This window comes from Chiloscyllium plagiosum, unplaced genomic scaffold (assembly GCF_037043375.1).
Source record: "Chiloscyllium plagiosum isolate Xiang-an unplaced genomic scaffold, Cpla_swu_hap1 HiC_scaffold_43, whole genome shotgun sequence".
In the NCBI taxonomy this organism is placed as follows: domain Eukaryota; kingdom Metazoa; phylum Chordata; class Chondrichthyes; order Orectolobiformes; family Hemiscylliidae; genus Chiloscyllium; species Chiloscyllium plagiosum.
Window position 1 is genome coordinate 25566908 of NW_028270181.1, and position 25587 is coordinate 25592494.

Genomic DNA, 25587 nt, shown 5'->3' on the forward strand with positions numbered 1-25587 from the left:
TAGACGTGATGGAACAGAGAACACCGAACGGAGAATTCACCACAAAGGTATACAGGAAAGCCACACACACAGACCAAGTCCTGAACTATGAAAGCAACCACCCCAACACACACAAACGAAGTTGCATCAAGACACTATTCAAAAGGGCCACAACACACTGCAGCACACTAGAACTGCAAATAGAGGAAGAGGAACACCTGTACAAGATATTCGCCAAAAACGGATACCCGCGCAATTTCATCAACAGATGCCTAAGAGAAAGACAACGGAACGAGGACATGCCGCAACCCAAAGGATTAGCCACACTACCATACATCAGGAGCATTTCAGAACTGACAGCCAGACTACTGCGACCACTAGGACTTATAACAGCACACAAACCAACAGCCACCCTCAGACAACAACTCACCAGAACGAAGGACCCGATACCCAGCATGAGCAAAACTAATGTAGTGTACAAAATCCCATGCAAGGACTGCACAAAACACTATATAGGACAAACAGGAAGACAGCTAACGATCCGCATCCATGAGCATCAACTAGCCACGAAACAACACGACCAACTATCCTTAGTAGCCACACACGCAGACAACAAGCAACATGAATTCGACTGGGACAACACTACCATTATAGGGCAAGCCAAACAAAGAACAGCCAGGGAATTTCTAGAAGCATGGCACTCATCCACAAACTCCATCAACAAACACATCAACCTGGACCCAATATACCAGCCACTACAGCGGACAGCTGAAACTGACAACTGGAAGCGGCAGGGACAGGCCACTATAAATGCCGGAGGAAACACCACAGAAGCGCTTCACAGGAGGCTCCCAAGCACTGAGGATGTCACCTAGACAGGGGACGATATGTTTGTAACAAACATTTTCAGCTCGGCGAATAGAACCACAACAACTTATTAGGCATCTGATCCAGATACTCATTGACATGTCATGGGCATGTGAATTTTTTCCATTTTTGTGCATAAATTAAAACAGCAAGATAAAAGCCAAACACAAAAATGTCTGCTGACTGTTGCGCATGCTTTACTTTCATGGTTATTGGCCATCTGCTGGAATGGTGTATAATGGGTAAAAGCTTCAGATTTTGGCTGGTCGGGTACACTACTAAAATTGGATAGAGTGAGGAACTATTATTGATAGCAGGTAGTTGTTGCTCTAAACTAGGAGACTGCCACCTTAATCAATAATGAATTAATCCAACATAACACATCATGTTGTCATTTAACCTATGATCTGAATGAAGAACAAGGGCAGGGTCAGCACATCATTTTGTAAAGTAACACAGAGTAATTATTCTGCTGAAGTCCAAGTACTGCTCCTAAGACAAAAACCAAAGCCCTGTTTAACATATATATGTACAATAAATTTATACCAGATTCCCAATCTCTGGTAGAAGAGACAGATTTGCAAGGTGTGTACTAACATTGGAAGATGTTTAATTAGTAAATAAAAACACATTCACATGTAATGTGTAAGGCAATTTCTAACTAAATTAGTGCACAAGGAGAGAACAGTGTCACCATTGTCAAGCGCGTAACTAGTCAGCAAGTTCTGCTGACCAAGATTGTCGATGTCTAAGGTTAAAGTTACTAAAATACAATGGAAAATGTGGGCAATGACAGTGCAGGATACCAGAATGAGTGAGGTTATTTCAAATAAGCTGGACCTTGTCAATAGTAAACATGGGGAGGATGGGTAGAAGGGCATTGAAGGAGCTAAGGATTTAAGGATGGGGGCAAGATTTTTGCTAGCAGCAGAAGACATGTCTCAGAAGCACCTACATTGCAGAGGTTTAGTTACAAATGGGAAGTGGACAAACCTGTTTAATTTGGATGGGGAGGAAACTGCACACAAAAGCTGAAAGACAGGTCCTGCAGGAACATTGATGAACATTTTTATTTTTCTATATAAATACAGTATAGGTAGATATTTAACTACAACAAAGTCCACAAAAATGCACAAGAGAGAAAGCTATTTCTTGCTACTATACATCTTCCTGATCTGGAGATAGTCTTGCCACGCCTCTCAACCCTAACCCTAACCACCCCATGTTACAACCAACTAGTAGAAGGGCATTGAAGGAGCTAAGGATTTAAGGATGGGGGCAAGAGTTTTGCTAGCAGCAGAAGACATGTCTCAGAAGCACCTACATTGCAGAGGTTTAGTTACAAATGGGAAGTGGACAACCAACTAGTAAAACATCCAGCTGACCACAACATTACTCTGCATGTGGGGCTGACCAAGAGAAATCAGTAATATAATTGGTACTGAACAACTTAATACCAGTTTGCAAAGTTGAGCTGTTTTGTATTTAAAGCATTAAGACGTCTGGCTAATTTTGCCATTTGGCACAAAAGAAAATGAAGCAGAGGTGCCCATGTTTACTGGTTACAAGTTGGATGCTTACAAAGTACGTGGCAAATGTGCCAGGATTCTGACTTGCTTTTTAAAGTTCTTTACATAAAATTCAGCACTGTTGCAAAAATAAACCAACCTGACATTAGCAAAGAACATCCAAACTATGCACAAATTTTACAATCATCTCACATTTAAGCCAATCCAACTGATACACCAGATATACTATTGCACAACAATCAACTGAAGATATTTTCTGATAACTTTGGAAAGATGTCAACCACAGCACAGAAATGCTCCATTACACTAGAATATCCCTGGAAACAGCAGATTAGCCTAGAAATTTGCCACTATTAATTTAAAAATCTATGCACATGAAACATAGTAGGCACGTATATTAAAAAAAAGTCTTGGGTTCGGTCTAACCAGTACAATCTAACACAGCCCCATCAGGGAACAACTAAGATATCATCTCCAAAGGATGAGGATCAAGGAGGTTGCCAGAAGTATTTTTAACGACTGTAATGGGGAGATGTTTTTCACACTAGCAAAAAGATTTGCCCTTACATTACACCTTTCACAACCCCAGGTATTTCAAGGCGATTTCCAGCCTGTCAAATACTCTAAAGTGCAGTCACTCATATGACGAGGAAACATGTCAACAAATTGGCAGACAGAAAGGGCCACAGCAATGCAATAATGACAGTAAATCTGTTTTGGTAACGATAATTGAAGGGAACAAATTGGTCAGCAATCAAATTGTCAGAAAAATCTGCTTTTTCTCCAATAGTGCCACTGGGGAGACTTTACATCAGGTCTTCCAAAAATATTTTCCAATGTGATCCCATTTTAAAACTTGGAAATTAACAGGATCTCAGATACCCAACATATTAACACTCAGAATATAATTACTAAAATTTGCATTTTATAACTCATTAATTAACATTACATACTGTGAGAGAATAGAATTTTAAAAAAACATTTTTACAAAATGATTTATGTCAGAGATTTCTGCCAGCAACAGAAAACTGTGAGGACCTTCTCCATTCTCCAACGCACACTAACTCCTCGTTCCTCCCCACCACACTCGGTAAACAGCCCTTCTCTCTTCCCATATCTCTCACCATGCACGTTATCAACTTCTCTTCCCTTCCAAACACACACAATCAAACCCACTTTCATCCTTCCACCAAAAGCAGAGTGATCAGCCCCTTTTCCCTCCCCTGCAAACAGTGATAAATAAACTGATAGCCGGCAGTGAGGAATTGTGACAGCTCAGCCAAACCAAGCCCGAGGGTAGCTGCAGCCCTACATGTGACTTTAAATAGTCTTTAGAAGAAGGGAAAAACAGTGGCCAGGATGCCAAGGTCAAATCTAGCAAAAACATTCAAAGACAGAAAAATGACTCAGGTGCTAAATGTGCTGTTCACAGCACTGAGCTCATGACCCCATTCACTGTCTCAGTAACCCCACTTCACCACCCATACCAGCCCCCTGTCATTTGGGAACTGCTGTTTTACATCTGTCTGAAAACACAGATCCAGAGTGGGCCTCAGGTTAATGTCTCAATTGAAAGGTAGCACCTCAAAATGCAACACACTCTCAGCATTACACTGGAATATCAGCAAGAGGTTTGTAGGAATCAAAAATTAATTAAACACCAATCAAAAACTAACCAGTTTAGATATTGGAATAGTGGAATGATCAATGTGCAGTCAATTTCTATTCATTTGAAATAATTTTAAGATGGAAAAAATCAGATTCAGTCATTGGTAATTATCAATTTAAAGAAAGTACAAGTTATCATATGCCCCAAACATCATGATCCAGTAATGAGCACTATCTCAAGAGGGCACTTTGCAAAACAAAAATCCACATCTGAGGCACAACAATGGAGTGCACTACAATGCAGTACAAAACAGCTCAGAGGAGAACGATTGTATCCTGGGCATAGTCTCCAGGAGAGGGCTGAAAAACAGGAGATTTGGACCACAGGAGCATCAGAAAAATCTCTAGCAAGGAAAGGAAGAGTACAGAAGGGAGTACAGAAACTGGAAGCTTGGCCTTTCAGGGTAAGAGTCAATGCAGGGATTGCAGACAAATAACTGGGAAAGAGCATGAACAATGACCCTGGGTAAGAGAACACAAATCTCAATAGGTCTTTGGGAGCAGAGAAAACATCTCAGAAGGGAGAGTGCGTTCATAGACCCGAGCAGGAGGCGAAAGAGGGCACAATGAACATGTTGTCTATAGCGATGGTTTAGAGCAAATGAACTCTCCATGCAATCACCAGGAACAAGCAGAACAAATTGACATGTCTGAGGAAGACAGAGATGAAGAAAACCCGACCAACTTAAAACATTAACTCTGACTCTCTCCCCCAGTTGGATGAGTGCTTTTAGGCATGTTTTTATTTAGCCTTGTTCATGACTCAAAACATTCTAGAGCAAATTACATAGTTCTGAAGTATTCTAATGTTATAAATATGGCAACAATTTACACAAATCAAAGTTCCATGCACAGCAACATAACTGACTAGATCATATGTTCTGGGTGAAAGCAAAATACTGTGGATGCCAGAGTTCTGAAGTACACAATAGCATAGAATCTCAGTAGGTCTGGCAACATCTGTGGAGAGAGAAACACGGTTAATATTTTGCATCTAATAACTCTTTTACCAACAAAGAGTCATTGAAATCAAAACACTAATTTGTTTCTCTCCATAGATGATGTTAGACCTGAATTTCTTCAGCATTTGTTTTTGTTTCACTTGTTTTGGGAACTGGTTGAAGGACATGTTGGCCAAGACATCAGGATTGCAACGGAGATTGCAAACAAGGACTCAATTTAATGACTCATTGGAGACTATAGTAACACCAAGCATGCCATATGCCTCAGAATTACATGATGCACCATGCTAGGTTGTGTCTGGAGACAGATTTAAGGTAACAATCTTCTGACTCAGACACAAATGCTCTACCATCTGAGCAAAAAAGTGACATCTTGAACAAGTCTTATTGGAGAGACAGTGAACAGGCAGAGTGCCTGGACAGCTGAAGGCACAGTCAACAAACATGGCAGGTTATGGTGGAGAAAGAGATGGAAAGAGTTCAAGGAGCACAGAGACAGGGGAGATTGGGTGGACAAGGCCGCAGGGAGATCGATGAGGAAACAATTAAGATTTGTAAATCTGAAGCACTGGGTAAGTGAATCAACAAATGGAAGGGGTGTCGCTGGTGAGCAGGGCCTGCTGTGGGATAGGATACAGGCAACAAGTGATTAAGTTAAACTGCAGAATACAAAAGGATGGTGATGTGTGTTGGGTCACGTCGAATTTGAATGTGGTTGTGAGTTTCAGCAACTGAGGGCCCTGAGTCACAGAGGCAAAGGTAACCCTTAGCAAAAGTGGGGGCTGCAGACTGAAGTCTTTCAGGGAGTAAAGGGGCAGCCGGTAGAGAGGGATCCGGCCAGTGCTCCCAGACCGCCTTCCCTCCACGCCGTGCTGTCACAGGGCACCATGCCCGACTGCAGCCTCCCCTCCAGCCCGGGCCTGCAGCTTCAGGCTCCGCCGGCTGCTCTGAAGACTCCCTCCTCAGCACCTAAACCGTGTGGCGAAACCCGGAATTCAGGCTCCATCGGCGAGTACTTGCTCGTGGCTGCTTACCGTGAGAGGACGCTGCCTATAAAACCCGCGGCGGACACGCCACCGAGTCCCCGCTCAGAGTGTTCACCGACGTGGCAACTGCGCCGGCGCCAAAACGCCTCATACCCACCCACGGGGCACGTGACCAAAGGGCGGGGCCACGTTGACCTGGATGCCATCTTGGTAAAGGAGGCAGGGACAGCAGTGAAGTGAGACATGCCACCATCTTTCTAAAGAAATTCGTCAAGTGCGCGAAGAGTCGTCATCTTGCTAAAGTTTTTTTTTTAAAATCACTCAGCACTAGGTTATAGTCCAACAGGTTTATTTGGAAGCACGAGCTTTCGGAGCGCTGCTCCTTCATCTTAGGAGTAGCGCTCGAAAGCTAGTGCATTCAAATAAACCTGTTGGACTATCACCTAGTGCTGTGTGATTTTTAACTTTGTCCACCCCATTCCTACACCGGCATCTCCAAACCATCTTGCTAAAGGCTGTCCTGAAGAAGGGTCACTGTTTCTGAAACGCTAGTTCTGCTTTCTGTCCACAGATGCTGACAGACAGTCCGAGTTTCTCCAGTTATTTCTATTTTTGTTTCCAAAGGAAGGCACTGCTATTGGAGTCAATGAGTTAACACCATCTTCCTAAAGGAATTATTGATCCGTTCAGTCCACCACCAGCACCATCCCAAACAAACCAAAAAAATCATGATTCGGAGATGCCGGTGTTGGACTGGGGTGTACAAAGTTAAAAATCACACAACACCAGGTTATAGTCCAACAGGTTTAATTCGAAGCACACTAGCTTTCGGAGTGATTGTGGTGGGCTCGATCGTAACACAGAATTTATAGCAAAAATTTGCAGTGTGATGTAACTGAAATTATACATTGAAGAATTGATTGTCTGTTAAGCCTTTCATCTGTTAGAATACAGTGATAGTTTCACTTCTTTCATGTGTAAATCACAAAACTCTTTTTTTAAAAGTTGCATTCTCGGGTTAGCTGTTAACAATGGTGCTAGCTAGACAATATGTTGAAGGTGTTAGCCCCCTGTGTTCTCTGTCTATGACCTGATGTTTAGATTGATTCTAAACATCAGGTCTAAAAAGTGAGATAACAGAGTTTTACATAAATTCATGCAGTTTTTGAGCTCAGAGTTCTACATACAACCCTGTCACGGTGGACGCTGCAAAACGTGTCAGATTGTGGACATAGATACCACTATTATGCGTAGGAACACCTCCCACCGTGTACATGGCAGGTACTCATGTGACTCAGCCAACATTGTCTATCTTATACTTTGCAGGCAGGGATGCCCGGAGGCATGGTACATTGGGGAAACTGAGCAAAGGCTACGACAACAGATGAATGGGCACTGCACAACAATCAACAGACAGGAGGGTTCCCACCCAGTTGGGGAACACTTCAGTGGTCCAGGACATTCAGCCTCGGACCTTCGGGTGACCATCCTCCAAGGTGGACTTCGGGACAGGCAGCAGAGGAAAGTGGCCGAGCAGAGGCTGATAGCTAAGTTCGGTACCCATAGGGAGGGCCTCAACCGGGACCTTGGGTTCATGTCACATTACAGGAGATCACCATTGCACTACACACACACACACACTCTCACATACACACGGACACAGATACACACAGACCCACATGAATTTATGTAAAACTCTGTTATCTCACTTTTTAGATTGGAATCAATCTAAACATCAGGTTATAGACAGAGAACACAGGGGGCTAACACCTTCAACATATTGTCTAGCTAGCACCATTGTTAACAGCTAACCCGAGAATGCAACTTTAAAAAAAAGGGTTTTGTGATTTATACATGAAAGAAGTGAAACTATCACTGTATTCTAACAGATGAAAGGCTTAACAGACAATCAATTCTTCAATGTATAATTTCAGTTACATCACACTGCAAATTTTTGCTATAAATTCTGTGTTACGATCGAGCCCTCCACAATCACCTGATGAAGGAGCGTCGCTCCGAAAGCTAGTGTGCTTCGAATTAAACCTGTTGGACTATAACCTGGTGTTGTGTGATTTTTAACAAAAAAATCATACCCCTCATAGTTTTATAAACCTCTATAAGTCACCTTTCAGCCTCCAATGCTCCAGGGAAAATAGCGTCAGCTTGTTCAGCCTCTCCCTATAGCTCTAGCACTTCAACCCTGGCAAGATCCTTATAAATCTTTTTGGAAACCTTTCAAGTTCTATCGCAGGGAGACCAGAATCGCATGCAGTATTCCAATAATGGTCTAACCAATGTCCTGTACAGCTGCAGCATGACTTTGCAACTCCTATACTCAATGCATTGACCGATGAAGACAAGCATACCAAACACCTTCTTCACTCTCCTATCTTCCTGTAACTACACTTTCAAGGAGCAATGATCCGGCATTCCTAGGTCTCTTTGTTCAGCAACACTCCCCAGAATCTTACCATTAAGTCTTGCTCTGATTTGCCTTTCCAAAGCAGCACTTCACATTTGTCTAAATTAAACTCCATCTGCCACTTCTCGGCCCATTGGCCCATCTGATCAAGATCCCGTTGTACTCTAAGGTAACCTTCTTTACTGTCCACTACACCTCCAATTTCGGTGTCATCTGCAAACTTACTAACCATATCTCCCATGTCCACATCCAAATCATTTATATAAAAATATAAATACAAATCATTTATACAAAAAAACAGCAGATCCAGCACAGAACCTTGTGGCTGTTCACAGGCCTCCAGTCTGAAAAACAGCCTCCACCAGCACCCTCTGTCTTCTACCTTTGGGCCAATTCTGTATCCAAATGGCTAGTTCTTCCTGTCATAGAGTTTTCACGGCACGGAAATAAGCCTTTCAACGTAGTGTCCATACCAAACAACACGAAGTTGTAGTCCAACAGTTTATTTAAAATTGCAAGCTTTTGGAGCTCAGCTCCTTCCTCATGCATGGTATGATAGATCTCAAGCACATCGTTGATTTTCAGAAAAAAGCCTATCTGGTTCACTCATGTCATTTAGGGAAGGAAACTCTGGTTCTTACCTGATCTGGCCTATGTGTGACTCCAGATCCACATCAACATGGTTGATACCTAAGTGTCCTCTGGGCAATTAGGATTTGGAAATATAATGCTGTGACAGCCACATCCTAGGAATGAAAAACATCCTCAAATCCCTTCTAATTTTCTTTTTTTGTAAATATTAAACTGTGCCCCCTAATAATAGGAACTCAAGGGAAACGTTTCTTCTTATCTAGCATATCTATAGCCCTTATAACTTTGTACACCTCAACCAGATTCCTCCCCCCACACCCAACACCACCTTCTCTGCTCTAACAAAACAATCCTAGCCTATCTAGTTTCGTAGCTGAATCACTCCAGCCTAGGCAACATCCTGGCAAGTCTCTCTGCAAGGTCTGAAATATAATCATGACCTTCCCATCGTATGGTGACCAAATTTGCACACGCACTCCAGCTGTGGCCTAATTTATATTAAACACAGATCCACCACAATCTCCTTGATCTTGTATTCAATGCCCTGACTACTAAAGTTAAAAATCACACAACACCATGTTATAGTCCAACAGGTTTATTTGGAAGTACAAGCTTTCGGAGCATTGCTCCTTTGTCAGGTGGCTAATAGGGCAGGATCATAGGACACAGAATTTAGAGTAAAAGATCAAAGTGTCATACAACTGATGCCATGTATTGAACAAACCTAGATTGCTGTTAAATCTTTAATCGCTTAGAATGGGGTCCCAAGTTTTGATTCATTAATATGTAAATCCCAGAACTTCTTTTGAGTCACATTCCCAAGATAATTTAAGGTAGCATCTTGACTAATAAAGGCAAGTATCTTACGTGCTTTCTTAACCACAAAAGAAACTGACACTGAAACACTTGAGATATGTGGGCAAAGGGTGGATTAAAAAAAAAGTGTACGAAAGGGTAAAGACATTAAGGGGCATTAATTTGAAAGCTTTAGGCTTAGGTAACTGAAGATATGGTTGCTAATGGTCATCAACTGTGACAATAGAATTGATTATTGAGTCTTGATTGTCCTACAAAAATAATTTGATGCGCTGAAGTATTACATTATTGGTTATGTGCTTATTTTATTAATTTGCTGCTATCCAGATTTCTTTCAACATATTTATGCTATAAACATATAAAATTACCACTCATTGCTGTATGAAACACTGTTTGCTTGATTAGTTTGTTTTCTATTAGGTAAATTACATTTGTTGTTGGAATGCCCTGGGACATTTTGGTGTATTAAAGATGTTATGTCCATGTTAGCCAATGGCAGCCTGCAGACTAGGGTCCAGTCCTCCAAGGGTTTCTATCCAACCATCCAACAAGTGGCAAACAACTTTCACGTACAGATGAATGGAAGTGAGATTTTGCTTGTCTAAGCACTAGTTGTTTCTCATCTGCTTCTATTCCTTACATTCAGTTGTGAGCCTATCAGCAGCAAATGTGGGAGAGGGCAGTCTGTGATTGGATGTGCAGTAAGAATATGAAAGTAAGTTTTTAAAAAATTAATTTTCTTCACTGTTAACCTTGCTCGCTAGGCCAACATTTATTGCTCATTCCTAACTGCCTGGAGAAGGTAGTGGTGAGCAGCATTCTTGAATCGCTGCAGTCCATTTGGCATAGGAACATCCACAATATTGTTAGGCAATGGTTCCAAGACTTTGACCCAGCCATAATGAAGGAACGACTAGAAACTTCCAAGTCCAAATAACGTGTGGCCTGGAGGAAAACTTTCATGCAGTGGGGTTCCTTTGTAACTACGCAAACTTTGAATAAGGATAGCAAAGATTTGTCGCTCGGGTGCCGGTTGCCATGGTTGTGGGTATGTTCACTGAGCTGGAAAGTTGTTTTGCAGACATTTTGTCCCATCTAGCTGACATCTTCAGTGCTTTGGAGCCTCCTGTGAAGCGCTGCAGTACTGTGCCTTCTAGCCTTTTTGGTTCATTTCCTGCTCCTTCTGGTTGTTGGTTGTTCATGGTAGTGGCTGTATATTGGGTCTAGGTCTGTGTTTGTTGATGGAGTCAGTGGATGTGTGCTATGCCTCTAGAAATTCTCTGGCTGTCCCCAGTTTAGCTTGCCCTTTGATCATTGTGTTTTGCCAGTTGAATTTGTGGTGCTTGTCATCTGTGTCCCACTCGACTGGGACAACACAATGTTGAAATTGATACATGGCCCCTCACAAAGAGGTTTGATGTCCACGTGCTATATTATTTCAATTTAGTGGCTCTCAATGGTTGAAATAGTTTCATTGCTTTGAATATATCTGTTTGGCTTAGCTATGTACTAATTTTTTTTCATACAAACATATGAATTAGAAACAGGAGCTCTGACAGTTGATAAAGTCAAGGCTGATTTGATTTTAGCCTCAAGTCTACTTTCCTGTCTATCTCTTTGACTCCCTTAGATTTGTTTGACAAAGGATACTTCTAATTTTGTATTAGAATATTCAATGACTTTGCCTTCATTTCTTTCTGGAGAAAGAGAACTTCAGACTAAGCATCCTTGTGGGAAAAAAAAGTCTCATCTCAATTTGATATCAAAGACTCCTTTTTATAAAGCTAGTTCCCGAGCTGTAGTTTCTTCCAAAATGGGAAACATCTTTTCAGCATCCACTCTGTCAAGTCCCCTTAGGAACTTATATGTTTTAATAAGATCACTTCTCATTTTCGTTTCCTTTTCATCTTGACTTAAAATTGTGATTCACAGCTGAAGACAATGGCATGCTGCTCATGATCAAATCAATCAGATTAATGCCATATTGGCTCCTGTGGCTAAAAGAGGTTATGACTCAAACACTGAATGCAGCCATCAACCACAATTATAGATTGTGTTTTGGTTGAAAGCTTAGACTTCAAAAATATAGTAAATTATATTCTTTATTGTTGTCTATTTCTTTGTTCCTGCAGTTATGATGGAACAACCTTAAAAAAGTTTGCATTTTTTATTTTCCATAAATATGATGTCAGTCATTTCATTGATATTCAGATATTTATTATATTAGCTGTACAGAATAAGAGACCATTCTAAAATGAATAGAGCCCGACAATCAGACAAAGACGACTGGTCATATTTTATAATTTTTCACTTCAGGTACTTCTTTGTCAGGTTCTCCTCCGTTCTCCAGGTAGAGTTTATTGTATGGATACTGTTTAGGAGCCTGTAAAGAAAATTCAAGTAAAATATCAGTTAAGACAATGTATCCCACTCCATTACATTTGGATATTGTTCTTCTCTCTTCCTAAAGATAGTTGTCTTGTTTCTTAACTCATGTAAATTATACAAAAAAAGTCATACAGCATGGAAACAGACCCTTTGGTCCAACTCTCCACACCAACCAAGTCTCTCAAACTAAACTAGTCCCATTTTCCTGCACTTGGCCCATATCCATCTAAACATTATCTATTCATGTATCTGTCCAGATGTCTTTAGAAGTATTGTAACTATACCTGCATCTAACACTTCCTCTGCCAGTTTATTCCACATGCAAACCACACTCTGCATGAAAAAGTTGCGCCTCAGGTCCCTTTTAAATCTTTCTCTTCTCAGAGTCGTAGAGATGTACAGCACGGAAACAACTCTTCAGATCAAATCGTCCATGCTGACCAGATATCCCAACCCAATCTAGTTCCACTTGCCAGCACCTGGCCCATATTCTTCCTATTCATTTACCCATTCAGATACCTTTTAAATGTTGCAATTGTACTAGCCTCCACCACTTCCTCTGGCAGCTCATTCCATACATGTACCACCCTCTGGGTGAAAAAGTTGCCCCTCAAGTCTTTTCCAGCGATACATGAATTCAACAGCAAAGGCAGTAACTGTGCAGATTCACTACTCTCACCTTAAAGTTATTCTCCTTAGTTTTGAACTCCCCAACCCACAGGAAAAAACTTTTGCTGTTCACCTTACCTATTGCTCTCATGATTTTATAAACCTCTAAGGTCACCCTCAACCTCCTACTTTCCAGAGAAAAAGATCCCAGCCTCTCCTTATATCTTGAATCCTTTTTGCACCCTTTCCAATTTAATAGAATCCTTCTTATACCAGGGCAACCAGCATTGCGCACAATACTCGCAGCTGTAACAGGACATCCTGATTCCTAAAATCAATGGTCTGAACAATGAAGGCAAGTTTTCAAAATGCCTTCTTGACCACTGTCTACCTGTGATACAATTTGGAGACACCGGTGTTAGACTGGGGTGTACTGCTGCATTGCTGGTGTACATTGGCCAAGAAATAGAAACCTCTTCAGCTTTTCTTACAATATGATGTCTTCATGTTTGAAGATAACAGTTGGTATTTCACAGAATGCAACATTTCCTCAATACCAGTGTACTTAGGAACACGTATCTTCAAGTTATTACTTTAACACTCATCTCTACTTTGAATTTAATTTCAGATCACAATCATTTTTAATTTTTCAAGAAAAAGATGGTGATAATTGCCAATTATGTCTTTTTGATCCAACATTTGTTTCTTTACTTCTCTCATTATGCGTTGTACCAACAAACTTTTTGTCATTTACCTTTTCTGCTTTCCAAGTCTATCATGAGACCTTTCCTTGTGCTCTTTCCTCCTTTCTCCTATCTCAATGCTCAGTTAATAACTGTTTATATCTCCTCGCTTTTTCCTGTTCTGACAAAAGGTCATCAACTTGAAATATTCACAGTTTCTCTTGCTATAGGTATTGATAAGCTTGCTCAGTATCTCTCGTATTTTCTATTTCAGATTTCCAACAGGATAGTTTGCTGGTCTGTGACGGAGAGATGTGCTGATTTCAGAATAGCTTGGATGGTAAATGGAAAGTCATCTTGGGTAATGTGTTTGCAGCTTTAAAAGAATAAAGTTCAAAGGAGCATTGACCGTAGTGAATCAATAAGACAAAATAGGATCATAAATGAGAGGTTAACTCAGCTAAAAAAAATCTTATAAATAAAACTTACCACAGGCTGATATGAAGGGAATAACTCTCCAAGGAAGAACATGAACAGCATAAAGCCTACAAAGCCACCCAACGTTTTGACCATAGTATTCCAGTCTACAGGATTTGGAGAGGTGTCCACACGATTCCTAATGTACATGTCAAAATCCCAGTGCATCTAGGAAAACCAATTTTAAAAAATTATTAAATGAAATTTTAAACAATTTTAAAAACTTAAAATGTAAGTGTAGCAAAGTAGCTCACATTTAAAAAAGATACTTTGTAGACTGTACAGACTATTGTTAGATGGGTAATATTGAAATCATTTGATGATATTTAAAAACTGAACAGTGGATCTGCTGCATTGCTGGTGTATATTGGCCAAGAAATAGAAACCTCTTCAGCTTTTCTTACATTATGATGTCTTCATGTTTGAAGATAACAGTTGGTATTTCACAGAATGCAACATTTCCTCAATACCACAGTGTACTTAGGACACATGCTTGAAGTTTGTTGTGGGACTCAAACCTAACACTTTTGAGTGAGAGACAGAATGCTAACAACTGACACTGATCCATTACTCTGAACTCCATTAAAAAATATGAAGTTGTTTCAGTCATATGTAGGTTTTGTGCTAACACACATTGTAAATTCAAATCAAATTACAAGATCTGGAGGCCATCATTTTAGTCTGCAAAATAGAACAGAGAAAAATACAGGCCCTCCAGCCCTTGATGTTGTGCCTACCTTTTATGGAGAAAGTGAGGTCTGCAGATGCTGGAGATCAGAGCTGAAAATGTGTTGCTGGAAAAGCGTAGCAGGTCAGGCAGCATCCAGGGAACAGGAGAATCGACGTTTCGGGCATAAGCCCTTCTTCAGGAAATTAGTGACCTATCACCCTCACCTTGACCTCTTTCCACCTATCACATTTCCGACGCCCCGCCCCCAAGTCCCTCCTCCCTATCTTTTATCTTAGCCTGCTGGACAAACTTTCCTCATTCCTGAAGAAGGGCTTATGCCCGAAACGTCGATTCTCCTGTTCCCTGGATGCTGCCTGACCTGCTGCGCTTTTCCAGCAACACATTTTCAGCTGCCTACCTTTTATCCCAATCTAAGGTCAAATGAACCTAAATACCCTTCATTTTACTATCGTCCATGTGCTTATCCAAGAGTCGCTTAAAGTCATGAATGTATCTGACTCTACTACTACCACTGGTAGTGCATTCCACACACCCACCACTCCGTGTGTAAAGAACCGATCTCTGACAATTCCCCTAAACCTTCCTCCAATCACCTCAAAATTATGTCCCCTTATGATAGCCATTTCTGCCCTGGGAAAAAGTTTCTGGCTATCCACTGTATTAATGTCTCTCACCATCTTGTACACCTCTATCAAGTCACCTCTTACCTTTATCGCTCCAATGAGAAAAGCCCTAGCTCCCTCAACCTTTCTTCATAAGACATGCCCTCCAGTCCAGGTAGCATCCTGGTAAATCTCCTCTGCACCCTCTCTAAAACTTCCAGTTCCTTCCTATAATAAGGCAATCAGAACTGAACACTATATTCCAAGTATAGTCTAACCAGGGCTCTATAGAGCTGCAACCTCACGGCTCTTAAACTCATTCCTCCTACTAATTAAAGCCAACATACCATACACTTTCTTAACAACCCCATCAACTTGGGTGGCAACTTTGAGAGATCTATGTAGGTGGACCCCAAGATCCCTCTGTTCCTCCATGTAGCCAAGGATCCTGCCTTTAACCGGGTGCTCCGGTTTCCTCCCACATTCCAAAAATGTGCAGCTTAGGTGAATTGGCCAAGCTAAATTGCCCGTAGTGTTAGGTGAAGGGGTAAATGTAGAGGAATGGGTCTGCGTGGTCTTCAGAGGGTCAGTGTGGACTTGTTGGACCGAAGGGTCTGTTTCCACACTAAGTAATCTAAGTAATCTAATCTAATCTAAAACCCTGTATTCTGCATTCAAATTTAACCTTTCAAACTGAATCAGTTCACACTTTTCCCAGTTGAACTCCATCTGCCACTTATCAGTCCAGTTCTGCATCCTGTGAATTTCATTGCAATCTACAACAGCCTTCCTCACTATCCACCAACCTTTGTGTCATCGGCAAAGTTACTAACCCACTTACTCATCCAAATCATTTTATAAAAATCACGAAAAGCAAAGGTCCCAGAACAGATTCCTGCAGAACACCACTGGTCACCAAGCTCCAAGCTGAATACTTTCCATCTACTACCACACTCTGTCTCCTATGAGCAAGCAAATTCTGTATCCAGACAGCCAAATTTCCCTGTATGCCATGCCTCATTACTTTCTGAATAAGCCTACCATTGGAACCTCATCTAATGCCTTGCTAAAATCTATGTACACCACATCCTCTGCTCTATTTTCAGTGTGTTTTGGCACATCCTCAAATAATTCAATGAGGCTTGTGAAGCATGACTTGCTCCTCACAAAGCCATGCTGACTATCTCTAATCAAACTATGCTTTTCCAAGGAATTATAAATCCTGTCTCTCAGAATCCTCCCCAATAATTTGCCCACTACAGACATAAGACTGACTGGTCTGTAATTCCCAGGATTATCCTTATTCCCTTTCTTGAACAAGGGAATAACATTTGCCATCCTCCAATCATCTGACACTACTCCAATGGCCAGTGAGGATGCAATCTCTTTCCTTGCTTCCGGTAGTAACCTTGGGTATTTCCTATCTGGCCCAGGGCACTTATTTATCCTGTTTTTCAAAGTTTTCTGCACATCCTCCTCCTTAACATCAACTTATTCAAACATAGAACATAGAAGAATACAGCGCAGTACAGGCCCTTCGGCCCTCGATGTTGCGCCGATCCAAGCCCACCTAACCTACACTAGCCCACTATCCTCCATTTGCCTATCCAATGCCCGCTTAAATGCCCATAATGAGGGAGAGTCCACCACTGCTACTGGCAGGGCATTCCATGAACTCACGACTCGCTGAGTAAAGAACCTACCCCTAACATCTGTCCTATACCTACCCCCCCTTAATTTAAAGCTATGCCCCCTTGTAATAGCTGACTCCATACATGGAAAAAGATTCTCACTGTCGACCCTATCTAAACCCCTAATCATCTTGTACACCTCTATCAAGTCACCCCTAAACCTTCTTTTCTCCAATGAAAACAACCCCAAGTGCCTCAGCCTTTCCTCATACGATCTTTCTACCATACCAGGCAACATCCTGGTAAACCTCCTCTGCACCCGTTCCAGTGCCTCCACATCCTTCCTATAGTATGGCGACCAAAACTGCACACAATACTCTAGATGCGGCCGCACCAGAGTCTTATACAACTGCAACATGAAACATAACAGCCTGTTTCATGCTGTCCTCACAAACGACAAGGCCCCTCTCAGGAGTGAATATTGAAGCAAAGTATTCATTAAAGGACCTTCCCTACCTCCTCTGGGTCCAGGCAGAAGTTCCTTCCACTATTCCTTATCGGCCCTACTCTCACTGTGGCCATCCTCTTGTTCCTCACACAAGTGTAGAATGCCTTATGGTTTTCCTTAATCCTACCTGCTAGAGCTTTTTCATGCTCTGTTCTAGCTCTCCTAATATATTCTTCATCCTGGCTACCTTTTAACCCTCTGGAGCCCTGTCTGATCAGTGCCTTCTCAACCTGAAGCAAGATTCCTTCTTCCTCTTGACTAGATATTCTGCATCCCTTGTTACCCAAAGCTCCTTCACCTTAATGTATCTTACTCAGCAGATACTGAGGGAATGTGGCATTGTCAGAAATGCCATTTTTTTGCTGAGATGGTAAACCGAGATGGTATCCTGAATGCTTGTTCAAGCGGATTTAAAATATTCCACGGTAACTCTTCCAGATGTTGTGCCAATATCCCAGCCAACATTTATCTCTCAACCAATGCCCAAACAAGTTGGTTGGTCATTCGACTTGGAACTGTTAGCAAAGCCTTTCTCTGTGAACAGACATCCATCTTTCCCTAATATAGGTCAACTATTTGGAGACAATGACTGTGAAACATGTCTGAACATTCTGAGGTCATAAAGGTGTTTCATAAATACAAGATCTCATCCTCTGTCTTATTTTAGCCAATGCATACCGCCAGGAAGAGTCCATGTTTGATTCCCAGTTTTTACCTAATTAACTATCTTGACCAGGATAATCATAATAAATTAGGTACAAAAGAAAAGTCCCTTCACTCATAATTTGTGTCCAATGTTCCTTGCTTTAAACTGCACAAGCCTACAGTGAATTAGGATTTATTGTGAACCGTGATGCAAACAGAGTTAAATGAAAAGACACTTGGGATTTTTGAACCATTATTTTCTTGGAAAATTATAATAACCAGAGAACAAAGCTTCAGGAATTCAATACTTTATAAAAATGTAAAGTTCTCAATTGGGTATGAATGCTACATGGACACTCTGCATACTCATTATACTCTATGGAATTAGGAGGATCTATATGAAACTTATAGAATACTGTATGCCCTGGACTGACTAGATGTTGGGAAAATGTTTCCATTGGCAGGAGAGACTCTGACCTGAGGGCACAGTCTTAGAACAAAGGGAAGATCGTTTAGAATGAAGATAAAGGGAAACTTCTTCAGGCAGAGAGTGGCAAATTTGTGGAATTCATTGCCACAGAAGACTGTGGAGGCCAGGTCATTGAGTACATTTAAAACAGAGATAGATAGGTTCTTGATTGTCAAGGGGGTCAAAGGTTATGAGGAGTAAGCAGGAGAATGAGGTTGAAAAATTTATCAGCCATGATTGAATGGCGGAGCAGACTTGATGGGCCGAATGGCCTAATTGTGCTCCTATGTCTTACGGTCTCATTGTCACTTACCGGTTCACCCCAGTTTCTTCGAAGGTCAGGCTCATCCCACGTGTACCATGGATCTCGCTCTTGTTGCGACCGGTCTGGTAGTTTTGGATAGTCCCCAAATCTATTATGAGGAAAATACACTGTAGCTTTACTCTAAAATAACCTCAACTGAAATAGTTATGCTGGATCTGACCAGTATAAGACAGAAAATGGAAGGGAAGGAACGAATAATGGTCAGTGTCAAATGAAAAAAAAAACTCAATAGTCTGGGTGCATTGTCCAGCAGACCATAACTGCAGAGTTAATTTTCCAGTGAAATAATTTCTTCAAACAGATATTTGGACCCCTACAAAATATTCATTGGAAAATCTGCTAATTTGTTATTCTCATAAACAGAGAAACTAATTTGAACTCTAATTAAATGGGATATTTATCCAGTAGACATTTCCATTATTATTTAGTTCAATAAATGTACTTCACAGGAAGCCAGGATCTATCCTCTGCAAGTCAGCAGAACAGCAAAATTTGCACATACAGCATACTGTTTTAAAAGGCTGACTTAATATCTTCCAGCACTGTTGATAGACAAAAATACCTTCTAAAATATCAGTCTCACTATCTTTTTGCATCTCTCAACTTGTACGAACATTTTTTCCATCTTCTACCACTTTTCTATTTATTTTCCACTTTATCCGTTCTCTCACTCCCTCTCATATCCACTCCTCTCATTGCTTTAGTGGTTTGATTCAGACCCTCAAAAAAAAACCTTCCTCTTTTGTACATGTCTTCCCATTCTCCCAGTAAGCATCTCCCATGAAACTACTGGCCAGTTAGCACAACATGTGTCATTAGAAAAATGTTAGTGTTCATCATAAAGGATGCAACAGAGCATTTAGAAATACAGGATATAATAAAGCAGAGTCAACATGGCTCCATGAGGGGGAAATCATACCTGACAAATTTATTAGAGTTTTTTGAGGGGGTAACAAATACAATAAAGACAAGGGAATCAATAGACTTAATAGTTAGAATTCCAAAAGGCATGAGATAAGCTTATGATACTTACTAAAATAACAGCCCATGGAGTAGTATATCAACATGGATAGAGGATTGGCTAAATAATAGAAGACAGAGAGCTGGGGTAAAGGGGCATTTTTAGAACAGCAACTTTGTAACCACTGGAGTGCCACAGGGATCAGTGCTGTGGCCACAATTATTTACATGAGTATTTATATTAATGACTTGGATGAGGAAATAAAACATAACACCACCAGTTTGCAAATAACAAAAAGGAAGGTAGCAAAAGTGACATGGAGTCTTGAGAACGATAGAAGGTTGAGCAAGTGAGCGAAATCTTGGCAGATGGAATACAAGTAGGAAAATATGAAATTGTGCACTTTGGCAGGAAGAATAGATGAGCTGAATATTATTTAAAAGGGAAGACTAAAGAAAGCTGCAGCACAGAGGGATTTGGGATTTCTCATGCAGGAATCACAAAAGATCACAAAACATCCACTTTCGACAGATAATAACGAAAGCAAATAGAACATAACTTTTTATTTTAAAGGGAATAACATAAGAATAGGGATTTCTTGCTAAACTATTCAAGCACTAGTCAGACCATAGCTGGAATATGACAGACATTCTTTGCCCCAATTTCTAATCAAAGATATATCATCATTGGAGGTAGTCTGGAGAAGGTTCACTAGGCTGACCTTGGTTGTGGAAAGAATACCTATGAAGAGAGGTTGAATTGTTTAGCCTTGTACTCAGTTTTACAGAATGACAGGAGACCTTATCAAAACATGATGATTCTTAGGGGGTTTTACAGGGTACATATAGAAAGATTGTTTCTCCTGTTGGAAATTTTAGATTTAGAAGACATAATCTCAGGTCTAAAAGGTAAGACAGAGATGAGGAGGAATAACTTCTCTAAGGAGCTAGTGAATCTATGGATTTCTTTATTGCAGAAGGTTATCAAGGCTGGGTTGTTAAGTGTATTCAAGGGTGAGATAAACAGAACTTTAGTGAGATTAAGGAGTATAGAAATAAGGCAGGCAAGTCGAGTTGAGGCTTATCAGATCAACTACAATTGCACTGAGTGGGTCAAACGGCGGAATTTTGCTTCTATGTTTTATAGTGTATTGATTTGCCAAAATACACAACAAAATTTGTTCAATATGTCTCCCCAGGGAAGGAATTCTTTAGTGTCACCCACATTTGGCAATCTGGCATAGGTCTGATTTGGATTCGCAGAATTGTGGGTGACACTGAAGTCCCCTCTGAAATCTCTGGGAACCCACTCAATTGTAGTAAAGAATGCAACTCATTATTTTTTCAAGAGCAACTAAGGATGGGCAGTAAATGCTGGCCATACCAACAAATGCCCACATCCTATGAATGAATTTTGACAAGTTAATCCTTGCTACCGTAGCATTTGATTACATATTTTCCTAACAATGTGTGAAATTTGGTACACTTCTGATTTTCCTTATCTGAAAGGAAACTTGCTTTGCACAAATAAACTCACCCCATTCCATCATCAGGATATGGTTCATAATCTTCCACCCTCATATTGTATTTTTCTGCTGCTTGTGCTCTTTCCTCTGGTGTTCTAGGATGTGGACCTGGCAGCATATCCTTAGAAATGCTGGAGGCTATGAAAAAAAGCATAAAGCATTAACAAAAATAACAAAGTAAATCTTTCACCTGCCCTTTTTTTGAAAGATATATCTCCCATTCCTGTCTAGGTGCACACTTTGATAATTGTAAACAGAGCCACAGGAACAGGAGGACAACAGCTTTCAGCCCACATTTATTAGCACTGTGTACTTATGTACTTACACAATCATAATACAGCCAAACAAGTTGATTATCAACATGCGAAATCTTACAACACACAGCAAGAGCAGAGATTTTTGGTCTTCCATGGAAAGGAAAGAAATATGTTTATAGCTCCAGGCTACAGTCCAGTATGCATGTGAAAAGACATATTGCTGGAACAACTGAGCAGAAGTGAACTTCTAACACACCCCCAACACTGCCAACAACACAGCCCTTCTCCAATCCATCTTACTCCACCTGCTGCTCAAGTCCTCATCCACGCCTTTCTCACCTTAAGACTAAAAACTTTCCCAAAGCTCATCGATCCATCATATCTCTTCCACTTGCTGTAAACTGGAGTTTATCCAACAATGTTTCCAATCTATTTCACACAAATCCCAGTGCAAACACCTCTATCGTCACTGAAACCTGGTTCCAAAACAACTAACTTAAAATGATAATTCTTGTGTTTAAATTCTTTCAATGATCTCATCCCTCCATATTGCAGCAACCTCTTGTAGCTGTACATCTACCAGGATGTTTTTGTTTTACTTTTTTTTTTGCATTTACCCCCACCCTCTTCAGTTCATCCGAGCAATGTCGTAAGATGACTTTGCTCCATGATTACTCACTACCTGAATGTGTAGTAAACCCTCATCTGATTTAAACATCTTTGATATATCCACAAAAGGGCTGTTTCGACAAAACTATGGACCAAAAGCTGAAAAATGGATTGGACATAAACGTTCTTTGTCAGCTAGCACAGACCTGGAAGGTTGAAAAGTCTCCTTCTATGCTGTAAATATTTGTTTCAGTAATCTAGAATTTGACCACAAAAGGTGCATTCACTACAAAACCACTGAGTGTGAACCTGGATATCTACCTAACATATGCTAGTGGCAGGGAGTTAGGAGCAAGAGAAGTTACTGCTCCATTATGTGATGGCAAGAAAATTGGAACTTGTGACATCATTATCCATATCCCCAAACTACAACACAAAGTTGTACATTGACATAGCAACTCAGCTCCTTGGGGGACAGACATAGAAGTAGTTGGCTCAATAGGCTGGATGCTGAAAATGTGTTGCTGGAAAAGCGCAGCAGGTCAGGCAGCATCCAAGGAGCAGGAGAATCGACGTTTCGGGCATGAGCCCTTCTTCAGGAAGGAAGGTGGAAGGAATACCTATGAAGAGAGGTTGAATTGTTTAACCTTGTACTCAGTTTTACAGAATGACAGGAGACCTTATCAAAACATGATTCTTAGGGGGTTTTACAGGGTACACATAGAAAGATTGTTTCTCCTGTTGGAAATTTTAGATTTAGAAGACATAATCTCAGGTCTAAAGGTAAGACAGATGAGGAGGAATAACCTCTCTAAGGAGCAAGTGAATCTGTGGATTTCTTTATTGCAGAAGGTTATCAAGGCTGGGTTGTTAAGTGTATTCAAGGGTGAGATAAACAGAACTTTAATGAGATTAAGGATTATAGGAATAAGGCAGGCAAGTAGAGTTGAGGCTGATCAGATCAACTACAATTGCACTGAATGGGTCAAACAGCAGAGTTTTGCTCCTATGTTTTATAGTGTGTTGATTTGCCAAAATCTAGCCTTTTTTCAGTAGGCTGGATGGCCAGCTTGGTACACAGAATATTGGGTTTAATCCCAGTAGTGGCTAAGATGCTTTCAGGACCAGCATCTTTGCCTCAGTCAAAGTGGAGATTGTTTTGGCAGGGAAGTTGGCAAAAAAGATAGATCTGGACTTCTGCTCCTCATCCCCTCTGTCTTGATGCATCTTTAATACTTTGCGAAAAGCAGCATCTGTATTGATCTTCTGGTCATCTTTCCTAACATCTCCCTTTCAGTTCATCTTTAAGAACACCTCTGACAAACATCTTAAGTCACATACCAATGTTGAAGGGGTCATTTAAAGACATATTGACATTGTAGGTATAAAAGTGGAAAAATACTAGAAATACTCAGCAGCTTCATAATTGACCTGAAATATTAAGATTGTTTCTTTCTACAGATGCTGCCTGACCCTACTGAGTATGTCCAATACTTTCTGCCTTTACAAGTAATTCTGGTATAATGCACTTTTTGTTAACTCAAATTGGCTATAACACAATTGATGAATTGTAGATGCTGTTTGGATAATGCAAACTTTCTACTGACCAGTTATAGTAAGTTTCTATAGCGATCTTACACAGTGCGATTTTCTATAGCACAGGGTTGCAGAGGAACACAACTATCACATTATAGCAGAACCGAAAGTGTGGTGCTGGAAAGGCACAGCAGGTCAAGCAGCATCCAAAGAGCAGGAGAATCAATGTTTCTGGCATAAGCCCTTCATCAGGAAATCAGGCTTACTGTTTCTGCCTTAGTTTGCCACATTCATCTGTCTTACCCATCCTCACATATCAATTGTCACTAGGCACCATTTGATGACACTGGACACCAACACCACTTTCCACTGCTCTCTACTTTTCTCTTACAGATTTATCTATACTGTTTTAGCTCTGATTAAATAGAAAAAAGTACAAATATTATCTTTCCAGGGTGTCAGTTTTTAAGAATTATTTTTGGTCTTTCAATTTCAACTTTCATGATCAGTGTATCCATATTACAGTGTGGGCAGCACGGTGGCACAGTGGTTAGCACTGCTGCCTCACAGCGCCAGAGACCCGGGTTCAATTCCCGACTCAGGCGAGTGACTGTGTGGAGTTTGCACACTCTCCCCGTGTCTGCGTGGGTTTCCTCCGGGTGCTCCGGTTTCCTCCCACAGTCCAAAAGATGTGCGGGTCAGGTGAATTGGCCATGCTAAATTGCCCATAGTGTTAGGTTAAAGGAGTAAATGTAGGGGTATGGGTGGGTTGCGCTTCGGCGGGTCGGTGTGGACTTGTTGGGCCGAAGGGCCTGTTTCCACACTGTAAGTAATCTAATCTAATTACAATTTAAATAAGGGTACCATTGGTGCACTTTGAGGAATAGATGTTAGCCAGCTTAGCTGGCGAACCTCTGTACTCGTTACATACACCTGAAAAGATAGATAATGACACAGTTTAACATCTTATCCAATAAACAACTTTAAGTATTAGCTCACATAAAGTGCACAAATTTAAGTATGTTTCTCATTAAGGCTGTAATTGCTACTATTCTACTCAGTCAGGTTGAGAATTAACAATGAGACGTTATAGACCTAATATTAGCTCGTTTGGCAATCTCCTACTGATAATAACTCGAGTATCTGTCACTGCATCTACCTGAGAGCTTTGATTAACAGAGAAGCATTTGAACCAAAAACACAAGTTGCTGGAAAAGCTCAGCAGGTCTGGCAACATCTATGAAAGAATTAAAGCTTGGTTTCTCTCCACAGATGCTGTCAGACCTGCTGAGCTTTTCCAGCAACTTGTGTTTTCACTTCTGATTTACAACATCCATTTTTGATGAGAGAAACATCTGAGGCTAATTCAAATGTCCTATGCATAACCTGACCCTGGTTTGTCTCAAGGTTACCGCACTTTCGTCGACTTCCATATTACTACCGGCCTTTATTACCGACAGTTTAATGACTAGTACTCACCAGCGCGGATATACTTGTCCGAACTCCGTGCCAATTGCAGGCTCTTCCTTACATCCCGGCTCAGGAAGCGAAGCCAACTGCCTCGCAGCGCCATTTCTCTTCCCTTTACAGCGCAGGCTCAAAACATGTGACGACGGCGGTGGAACTTTCACTGCGCAGGCGCTGGAGGCCGAAGGAGTCGTGCGCATGAGTATTGAGTGACTACGGTTGCTGAGTTCAGTGGGCACTCAGGGGCGGACGGATTCTTCCCGGCCTCTAGGGGGCGGCCTGTGCTCAGTTTCTGTCACTCGCCCTTCGGCGGGATGAGGCCGTGGTCGGCGATGTGGTCCTCCGGACAGACGGGGGCGGTGTGCCGGCAGATGACCGGTTTCG

General features: G+C 41.1%; 2 protein-coding genes across 5 annotated transcripts in view; both read right to left on the bottom strand.

Annotated features, from left to right (window-relative positions):
• LOC122541782 (protein transport protein Sec31A) overlaps window positions 1-6110 on the bottom strand; it is a 91297-nt gene extending 85187 nt beyond the window's left edge. Inside the window, exon 1 of one of the 4 annotated variants that reach the window (XM_087982427.1) lies at window positions 6040-6110. The gene's annotated coding sequence lies outside the window, so the exon portion shown is untranslated. The remainder of the gene's footprint in view (window positions 1-6039) is intronic. The other 3 variants (XM_043678751.2, XM_043678753.2, XM_087982426.1) reach the window with 3 other exon arrangements.
• A 5916-nt stretch (window positions 6111-12026) lies between these two features.
• Window positions 12027-25582, bottom strand: ndufb8 (NADH:ubiquinone oxidoreductase subunit B8). The gene is made up of 5 exons (XM_043678747.2): window positions 25216-25582; window positions 21346-21472; window positions 18837-18936; window positions 13990-14145; window positions 12027-12203 (listed from the first exon to the last, which is right to left on the bottom strand). The coding sequence occupies exons 1-5, from the start codon at window positions 25307-25309 to the stop codon at window positions 12111-12113; spliced, it is 570 nt and encodes a 189-aa protein (XP_043534682.1). The 5' UTR covers window positions 25310-25582; the 3' UTR covers window positions 12027-12110.
• Window positions 25583-25587: the final 5 nt, after the last annotated feature.